General features: G+C 40.6%; 2 protein-coding genes across 3 annotated transcripts; one reads left to right on the top strand and one right to left on the bottom strand.

Moving 5' to 3' along the window:
- Nucleotides 1–436: 436 nt before the first annotated feature.
- Nucleotides 437–2,972, top strand: LOC106639900 (post-GPI attachment to proteins factor 2-like). 2 transcript variants are annotated; one of them, XM_014353716.2, is made up of 5 exons: nucleotides 437–524; nucleotides 1,669–2,071; nucleotides 2,175–2,442; nucleotides 2,519–2,716; nucleotides 2,809–2,972. In XM_014353716.2, exons 2-5 carry the CDS (start codon nucleotides 1,889–1,891, stop codon nucleotides 2,940–2,942), a joined length of 783 nt encoding a protein of 260 aa, XP_014209202.1. In that variant the 5' UTR covers nucleotides 437–524; nucleotides 1,669–1,888; the 3' UTR covers nucleotides 2,943–2,972. The 2 variants fall into 2 exon arrangements, with proteins under 2 accessions (XP_014209202.1, XP_014209203.1); XM_014353717.2 differs by lacking the exon at nucleotides 437–524 and adding an exon at nucleotides 538–791.
- A 3,831-nt stretch (nucleotides 2,973–6,803) lies between these two features.
- LOC106639840 (integrator complex subunit 12) lies at nucleotides 6,804–8,577 on the bottom strand. The gene is made up of 3 exons (XM_023390070.2): nucleotides 8,381–8,577; nucleotides 8,221–8,344; nucleotides 6,804–7,079 (listed from the first exon to the last, which is right to left on the bottom strand). The coding sequence occupies exons 1-3, from the start codon at nucleotides 8,575–8,577 to the stop codon at nucleotides 6,804–6,806; spliced, it is 597 nt and encodes a 198-aa protein (XP_023245838.2).
- Nucleotides 8,578–8,934: the final 357 nt, after the last annotated feature.

Consider the following 8,934-nt stretch of genomic DNA (forward strand, 5'->3'; position numbering starts at 1 on the left):
CAAAGTGCATTTTTGATAATATGTTTCCAAAGGAGCAACGAGGCAAAAGTCGCGAGGGCAGCACTTGGCGGCGAAAGCTCGCCGCAGAGGGCGCAAGTGTCCGAGGCTTTTCGATTACCCGCGAAATTCAAAACAGCGCTCGAACGCGCGCTCCGCTGTTCTACAGTGTTTGATCACTTTGTACGGCGAAACAAATGTACAAAGGAAACCAGTTTTTGAAAAACGTGCGAATAACGAAAAGAAAGTGGCGTGCCCTGCATCATCGACCGCTCGGTTTCTCGAGCAGAGCGCTCCGCTCTCTGACATTGATAATCACCCCTCGATCCTACACGAGAAGCTCCAAGGGTCGAACCTCAGATGTCGCGCGCAGTGCCGTCCCGAAAGCTCCGTATCAGCAGCTACGGACGAGAGGAGGATCAGCCGGAGACGAGGGAGAGTGTGTCTCGAGCTTTGTGCTCGCGCGCTTGGCTCATCCGAAAAAAAAAACTGTCGACGCGTGGCGGAGGCTCGTCCGAGCGCATCGGGTAAGTGCGTGTATGCGTGCGCTCTTCATCCTGTATCCTTCAACTTGTCCTCAGCCGCGCTGTTACACGCGATGCGTTATCGTGCTCCATTACTTTTGACAACTCGCTCATATAGGCGCGTGCCGTTGCGTCACACGGGAGTGTTGTGTCGGTGAAGCTGCACAGAGCGTAACAAAACCACCCGTGCAAAGCTCCCTTCGGGTGCTGCCCATCTCCTTCACGGGATCAAGTACAGTGTGCGAGCGTGCAAGGCCTTACACACGGATCGTGCGTGCTCTCCTTTTCTTTTACTACCCTCGTCACCACTACCCCCCCTCTCTCCCCCCCCTTTATCTTGGCGCTCGTCCGAAAATAAAACACACTTACACATGGACGCACGCAGTGACCATCCTTCCGCTCCCGTTTCCACTTTTGCCGCGAAAACAACACACATCACCGTATCTGCATTCGACTATCTACCTCTGCAATTCGCTCGATATTTCTTCTTTATTTCTACTTCTGTGCCTTCACCTACATGCCCCGTGTAACCCAATTAGTCATGATGATGGTCGCGCGAGGCTGTAAAAGCCAATCGATACACGGTTTTTTTTTGTTTTTTTTTTGTTTTTTTTACTCTTGACCCACGACCGTACGAGTGTACATTTTTTATTCAACGGCAGCCGGAAGAAAAAAAAAAAAAAAAAAAGAAAAAAGAAAAAGTGGGTTACGCGAGAAAATCAATCGGTCGAGGGGTTGGTTTGCGTATCCGATCGATTTTCGGGGGCCACTGTTGTTGTTTTTGCATTTACATCAACGACCAAAAGTGTTATCTAATCCCGAGCGGATTACGCGGCGCTCGCTGATTAATTTGATAAGACTCCACCTGGGAGAGATTAGACGGATTTCTTTTGTTTGTCCCCTGCCGATGATTCATCAGAGCCGCCCCGATCCCGCTTCCAAGGTTCATTATCGCTTCGATCGGGCGAAGGGCAAACTAATTACGAAGCACCAAAGAAGCCTATACATATTGTCACTTACTGCCTCGGCTGTGGGTCACCTGTGCAATGTATATACACAGCACAGCCGGGAGCACACTGCATATTATGTATACAGCCAAGGCGCACCTATACAGTAAGAACCCTTGTTTGTGCCGTTCGTGTTGCAGGTGGAAAAATAATCCCCTGGAAGAGGATGACAACACGGGCCACTCGAGCGAGCGAAAGGCAGATATGGAAGCGAACTGCAAGAAAATAGTCGCTATTTGAGCTGAAACCCGCACCCGTCCACACACACACACACACAGCGCCTCTCATAAAGCCATGCTTCGGAGTTGTCGCGCCGAGCTACGACTACTTTAAAGTTCCTGGAGCGCGAGGTGCGGGCCGATGCCGGGCCGCAATAGCATGGAGGTCAACAATGTCGCCGGCAGCAAGGGTTCCGTGTACCTGGTCGTGCCATTTAGAAAGTTGTGCATCGTCACGGTATCGATACCCCTGGCCACCCTGCTCTTTTGCTTCGTAACGGCTTACATTTACCAACAGGACGACATACACGAGACCCACTGTAGGGTGAGCTGGTTTACTTTACCATACCCTTTTTTTCCAACTACTGTTATCACTTTTCTTTTTTTTTTTTTTTTTCTTACTCATCGACTTGTTATTTCCGTGGCAGGTGTACAATGTCCTTCCTTCGATATCGGCCATCACCGGAGTATCGCCCCAGAGGTACTTGTGGCGCGTGAGCATAGCCCTGCACATTGGGCCGCGTCTCCTGATCGCCAGCGTCTACTACTCGTTCTACCTCAAGATCATCGGTGACATCCTGGACGTGCCGACGAAGCTCCGCGGATCCAAGCTTTTGAACGTTTGTTACTGGCTGAACTTGGCGGAGGTCGCCGCGCTCTGCGGCGTCACTTACATCTCCAACCGAGAAAATTACGGTAAGTCCAGCGTGGAAAGCTCTCGCAAGTTTGTATACAATCATGTCTCGATGGTTTTTTTTTTTTTTTTCGACAGCCGTGCACGAGAAGACCTTCATAGTGTTCATGATAAGTTCGCTCTTTCACATGCTGGTTGCCGTCAAACTGGGCCGGCTCGTTACGCCAAATGCACAAAGTTTGCAGTACAAACAAGTCCTATTCACAACGAGCATCGTCAGCACTGTTGGCCTTATTATCTTCTTCTTGAAGCATCGATTGTTGTGCCACGATTTGGGTAATGTGGAACACCCCCCTCCCCCTCCCTGTTTCTCACTTTATCACTATGATTGTCAATGAACTAATCGAGATAATGTTGTTCCGCAACAGCGTTCAGCTGGTTTTCTCTGTGCGAGTACGTGATAGCTTCGGCGAACATGGCGTTTCACGCGACCGTTGTTTTGGACTTTCCCAAGGACCAGTTGGTCGTCGGAAGTGGCTTCGCCGGATTAAAAACGGATTGACGTAGCTAAGTACAATTTTATAAACATATATATATACATATATATATATATATATATATATATATATATATATAATACCTCGAGAGAATATAATTATAATTATCAAATCTTCGCGTCTGCTGCGCATACAAGTAAATCAATACTATTAATATTATACATATATATATATATGTAATTATATATTACACGAATGTAACTACGTACACTACTTCTTCCGAAACGTTATTGCAAAATTGTAAAGTCTTTATAAGTTTGTAAAGCGAAAGATTTGTTATAAATAGACACGTCTATTAGTCGTGATGTATTTACGACGAATGATATTAACAGTACGTTGGCAGCAGATTCGTTCATATAAATTTAAATCTTTGATACTTGATGATGATGAAAAAAAACGAGTATAATATGTGATAGTCTTTTACTATCGTTTAATTAGTCGAGAATATTATCATGCGGTGATTGTCATCGTGATTTTAGATTTTTAACGATAAAGATTATATACGTTTGATGCTTGCGTTTACTCTGACGATAGCATTTTTTTTTTCCCCGATTTGTAGAACAGTCAAAAAGTATGAGAGCAAAGTTTATAAAATTAAAAAAAAAAAGATTATAACAAGTTATAAAATGATAACTCTAGTCGAACTAATCAATCTAGTCAACGGAGGTTTTACTGATTTCGATATATATAGGTCGATACGGTGTTCTGCTTGACTTTAATTTAGCGGAGAACAAATCAAACGGCACTTTAATTTTAAGGATATTTCACATACACACACGATGTACAATTAATTTCGATGCTTCGACACAAACTTACCTGATCTTCGACAAAAATAATTGCATATCACGTCGTAATGAAACTTGTCGATTGTTTGCAAGAAAAAAAAAAAAAAATGAGGATAATCATTTGAAAGGATACACAACAGGGAACAAAGTTACACAACAACAGTCCAAGTATCAAAAACTCTTTGTTCGTTCGACATTCGAATGATTGTATATGTATATTCACGTACAAAATACAAAAGTCGCATACAATATTACGTATACGGATCCGTACACGTGCTCGTGTAATTTATTTTAAACTGGTACAACAAAGACAAATTCAAAATCACTGTTCAATCGTATGTATCGCCGTTGAGATTGTCCAAAGATAACGAAACGAAGATAAGGGTGTACAGAGCAATGGACAAAGTGTCGAGATAAGCGAATTTTTTCCTGTATACACGCGTTTTCTTCCAAATGTGCTCCTATTACGTCTACAAAGTTGATTCAAAGTGCGGGAAGAAGTTTGTAAAAAAGAGCCCGTGTGTTAAGTTGGTGAAAAAAAAAAAAAAAAAAAAAATCTATTGTACTTCCTCTTCAAGCACGTTCTCGGGCACGCACTTTATCTATTGCTCAGAAACGATGTAAAAACACAATATTTATGCCGAGCTGTCGAGGGACGAGGGGAACAACTTTTCGACGTGGGTATTTGACGGCTTGTATGTTTTTCATTATTTGTTATTGACTGGGAACGGAGAGTTTGATGCGGCTATAAAACTATGTGCGTATACATATTGTATCATATGTATATTTATAAAAAAAAAAAAATTAATTTATGAACAAATACATATATATATATATAAATAAATATATATATAAAAACAAAAAAACAAAAAAAAAACTAGGATATAACTATCGACGAGAGGAAGCTTCGATGTGAACCGTATACGTGTATAACGTAGATTGTGTGGGCACTTGCAAATTTGGCGATCTATCGTTTTTTGCACATTTTTACAGATACAACAAACTTAAAATGTAATATATGCCGATTATTATATACATAACATAGATGGACTCTATATATAAATATATATATATACCTATTATATATATATATACATACATAAATATATTTTGATAACTGTTCTGATTTTATTTGATTTTAACTGTTTTCTTCAAGTTTACACGTATGACCTAATGTAATATCTGGTGGTTAATGTAATGAGCCACGAGACAAAGCAACAAAAATTTGCTTTTTGGAAACGAAAAAAAAAAATTAGTATTCACAGCTAAATAATTTAAACAATAAAAAATTTAATACGTCCATTCAAAATATTTTTTAACCACAGTTTTTCTTACGCCCGTAAAGCGTAAAATGAAATTCACAGTCAAACACAAAATAATAGAGACTTGCAGACCGTAAACGTTGCATCACGTTTATTACACTACGCCACCAGATATTAATTTAGCGAAGGTGCCAAGTGATTCACTATCAAGCGTAAACGCATAAACTTATGTTTTCCTCGTTGTATATAATTGTAATTGCCTAATACACGCGCGTTTGTGTGTTGGCGATGAAAATTACATCTTCACGTCTTTATTGGTCGCTGTATATTAGATAACTCGAGCTAAAAAGCTCGAATTGATTCGAAATAACGTTCACACCTGGATTTCTTTGTATTTGGGTTTGATTCAAGGAGATTCAAGCATCAAATCAAAATAAAGCCAAAGAAATTAAACTGAATTTTCTTTGAAAATTGTTGTATTATTCTAATAAGAACACGAGTAATGTATTAACTAACAAAACGTTAGGTTAATATCGTTATAGCATTATTTCAGTAGTCAGTACTTATAATCAAACTTGCTAGAATCTCCTTACAATTATTTGAGACAATTATGTCTTGAATAACATTCATTGAAATTATTGTATTAAAATTGTGCATGATGTGCTGTGTTGTTATACTTAATGCGATACTTTGACATTTATTTTAGTCGATTGTTTTCGCATCACCGCAAACACACGTTGTTGAACTGTAATGTTTGAAAGTATGTGCCACTTCGATTGTTTCGAATATTTGGCTTCCATTTTGCAAACTAACTCTGTTAGACCTACGACTGCTTATCTTTTTTGAAACAAAAATATTAATTATTTAGTGCAATAAGTATTTTTACAATTTTTTAGAGTGCAAATCTTTGTAGTACTTTAAACTGTAAACACTAACATTTTGAATCGTACTCCAGTAGGCGATTAAAACAAAAAAAGTCCAAACGTAGCTACGTTTTCTTTCTTAAAATTAAATCTTTCGATATTATTAAGCTTAAGGGTAGACGAAATTCTATAGGCGATAAAGCGACGTAAGTGTCATTCCTCATCTTTGTATTTACGCGATGCAACAGCATCATACAATTCGTAGGTTTTCTTCCGATGCTTCTTATATTTCTTCCGCAATGAACTGTCAAAAAAGAAATACCTGTATATGTTTCTTGCGCGGCCAATAGACGATTGTAAGGATATTTAACTAAAAAACTATTATACTATATGATAAAATGAACAACTTGTTGGAGTTTTTCGAAGTTACGTCACTCACTTTTGTAGAGTATAAGATTTTATTTATTGATTTCTGTGTTTCGTACAAAAAAAAAAAACAGAAAAAAAAAAAAAAAATAGAACAGGTTAATCTTAGAGTGCATCGGTCACGATGGATGCAAACGCGTTTGGTTTTTGCGTTTCCAAGTATACATACACCTCAAGTTCGTATAAACAATAAGAGTCGAAGAGTAAAACAAAACAAAACAAAACAAAAATACGGCTCTGGGCTCTTTTTAAATGACAAACAATGAAAAAGAACAAAAATACACGCGGTCGATCGAGAAGGATACATGCCTAAAATTATTTTCCAAATTTTTTACAGCTCGTTCGAACTGTCCTCAGCATGAAAAGAAAAAAAAAAAAAAAAAAAAAAAAAAAAGATTGAAACAACAGAATGAAAATGTTTTAATGATACGAAATAAAATTGTGTGATTGTTGAACCAAACACTTGTTTCATTCATCCTCCGCTCCATCTACTTTCCACAAAGCTCACCCTATATACAGCACCAAATGAATTATTTTTCACTCGAGCCATTGTGACTTTCGGTTTGTTTGCGGGCTCTCCTCGTGTACTGCCTGACCCTATCGGTCACCCCGCGTCCACCGGTGCTGCCAGTATCTCTTCTGGCCTCCTCGAGCGAGCTACGGTTATCGCACTGGCTGCATCTCCAATTAAAATCAGGGCCCTGCGCGTCGACGACTGACGGTTGATGGCAGAGCGGGTGGTAGAGCTCGCTGCACCCTCGACATTTGATGAGTATCAGAGGACCAAATTCGGGCACGTTGCATACCTTCGGGGGAGAAAAAAAAATGTAAAATACGTTTGCTTCGTACGAGTAGCATCTTTTTTATCCTCATACCCATGTGTGCGTAGTTAAGGTTGCACATTTATTCTGAATTTAACAGGATCTACTGTGCACAATATCCGGTGTTTTTTTTTACGGGAACTTGGTTAACTGTACGTTTGGCCTTATGGAATTGTTCGGGTATAGGGCACAGGGGGAGAATATTACAGCGAAATTACAACTCAACTTTGCAAACTATCGTTTCATCGCGTTGTCGCGCGCAACAGCAGTCAACGTAACTCTGCGAGTTTCTGTACGCGTGTGTGTACATGCATATATGTACACAAGTGTGTAACAAAGGCGACGCGAGAAATAGTTTTCCTTTTGTCATTTTCGCTTATGCAAGTTTGCCTTTTGTTTCCGTGTGCACAGAGTATGCACGTGTTTTGTCGGATGCTACCTTTGTTGCTGGTACGGGGGATGAATTTTCTTCACATAAATGGAAATTGTTTTGTTCTCAGTGAGCTTTCGAGATGAACAATCATTTTACAAAAAAATATGAGATAAAAATGGGACAATTAAATTTTGTTGTAATTTAGGGGGGGTTTTGCACCCCAAGACTTATTTGCAGGCTGTTGCGATGCATGTGTTTTTTTAGGTACAAAAATTTATTTTTTTGGGAAAGCTGGAATCTAGTTTTTGATGTCAGACGTCTGCGACATCACTTCAAAACAACATCAATTAACTTCCAACTTACCCTCTCATTGGCTCCATACGAAAAGACTTTACGCGATACCGCAGGAAGTACTTGCGAAGTATTTTCAGAAAATAATACGAAAATCAAAAATTTGCTTTCGTTGTAGTGTTATTTATGAGAAGTATCACCCTCGCTGGAAGACGTTGATCGAATTAATCGATCGATCGATTTAAATCCTACAGAAAAGTGCCAGTACAATTGGACTATTACACAAATGAATAAGGTGTAGGGGTAAAACATGTGTTTTTTTAGGAGCCAATACTCCTTTGAACTTCATTTGATTTGAAAAATCTTACAAAATAGTCGAAAGACGGCATTAAGTAGTAATAGTCGAGTTTGGGTAGACAACAATGGCAAACCGCAAAAACGATACTCGAGACGAAAACTAACCCTGCACGTGAGACTCTCGCCGTGTTCCTCGTCAGGTATGGAAATCCTTGGCACCTCGTCATTGCCACCGACGCTGTTCCCCACCGAATCTGTGAAAGCTTCTCCGTCCGATTCCTCCTCCGATCTGTGCAAGCTCGAGTCCTCCGTTGGCTCGGCCCACTTAATCCTCGAACTCGCGTTGTCGACTCTCTCGCGAGCACCCCCGGCAGGAATGGATTTTCCGGACCCATACCTCTGAGCGATCGCGACGTTCAGTAGAACCCGCAGCTTTTCGGTGCTTCCGGGTTCGGGGGAGTGCAGCAGCCGCAGGGCTCTGGCAAAGTCTCTCACGGAGCACATCTCGGGTTCGGAGCACATTGTTTCGCGATAACCTATACTCTACATCGATGAACACGAAATAATGTGAACAAAAGACGGTGATGATGATGATGATCCGTCCGAATGTGGCTGTTGGTTAACATATAAAAATGTTGGACATCCTTACGTATGGGCCAATTTTGGGCCAAAGCATTCGTAGGTAATGCACCTCGATTTGCCGTTGTGCATATTTGATTGATCGCATGCACGACGTGCCTAATCGATGAGTTATTCCGCACATATCTGCAGAAGTATTGGGAATCGTAGGATAGGCTCTCCGGAGGCAACGGTCCTCCCCCACCTTCTATACGCGCGTGCTCGCATGAAAATGGACCAATGGCAAGTCATCTTTCGGTA

The sequence above is a fragment of the Copidosoma floridanum genome, unplaced genomic scaffold (genome assembly GCF_036245765.1).
Source record: "Copidosoma floridanum isolate Cflo_tuat_1 unplaced genomic scaffold, Cflo_Japanese_pri ptg000030l, whole genome shotgun sequence".
Lineage (NCBI taxonomy): Eukaryota > Metazoa > Arthropoda > Insecta > Hymenoptera > Encyrtidae > Copidosoma > Copidosoma floridanum.

Coding starts and splice junctions, on each gene's coding strand:
- LOC106639900 (XM_014353716.2), top strand. CDS start 1,889: ATGCCGGGCCGCAATAGCATGGAGGTCAACAATGTCGCCGGCAGCAAG. Junction 2,072..2,174: donor TACACGAGACCCACTGTAGG/GTGAGCTGGTTT, acceptor TTTCCGTGGCAG/GTGTACAATGTCCTTCCTTC. Junction 2,443..2,518: donor CTCCAACCGAGAAAATTACG/GTAAGTCCAGCG, acceptor TTTTTTCGACAG/CCGTGCACGAGAAGACCTTC.
- LOC106639840 (XM_023390070.2), bottom strand. CDS start 8,577: ATGTGCTCCGAACCCGAGATGTGCTCCGTGAGAGACTTTGCCAGAGCC. Junction 8,345..8,380: donor AACGCGAGTTCGAGGATTAA/GTGGGCCGAGCC, acceptor GAGCTTGCACAG/ATCGGAGGAGGAATCGGACG. Junction 7,080..8,220: donor GCGAGAGTCTCACGTGCAGG/GTTAGTTTTCGT, acceptor TCTCCCCCGAAG/GTATGCAACGTGCCCGAATT.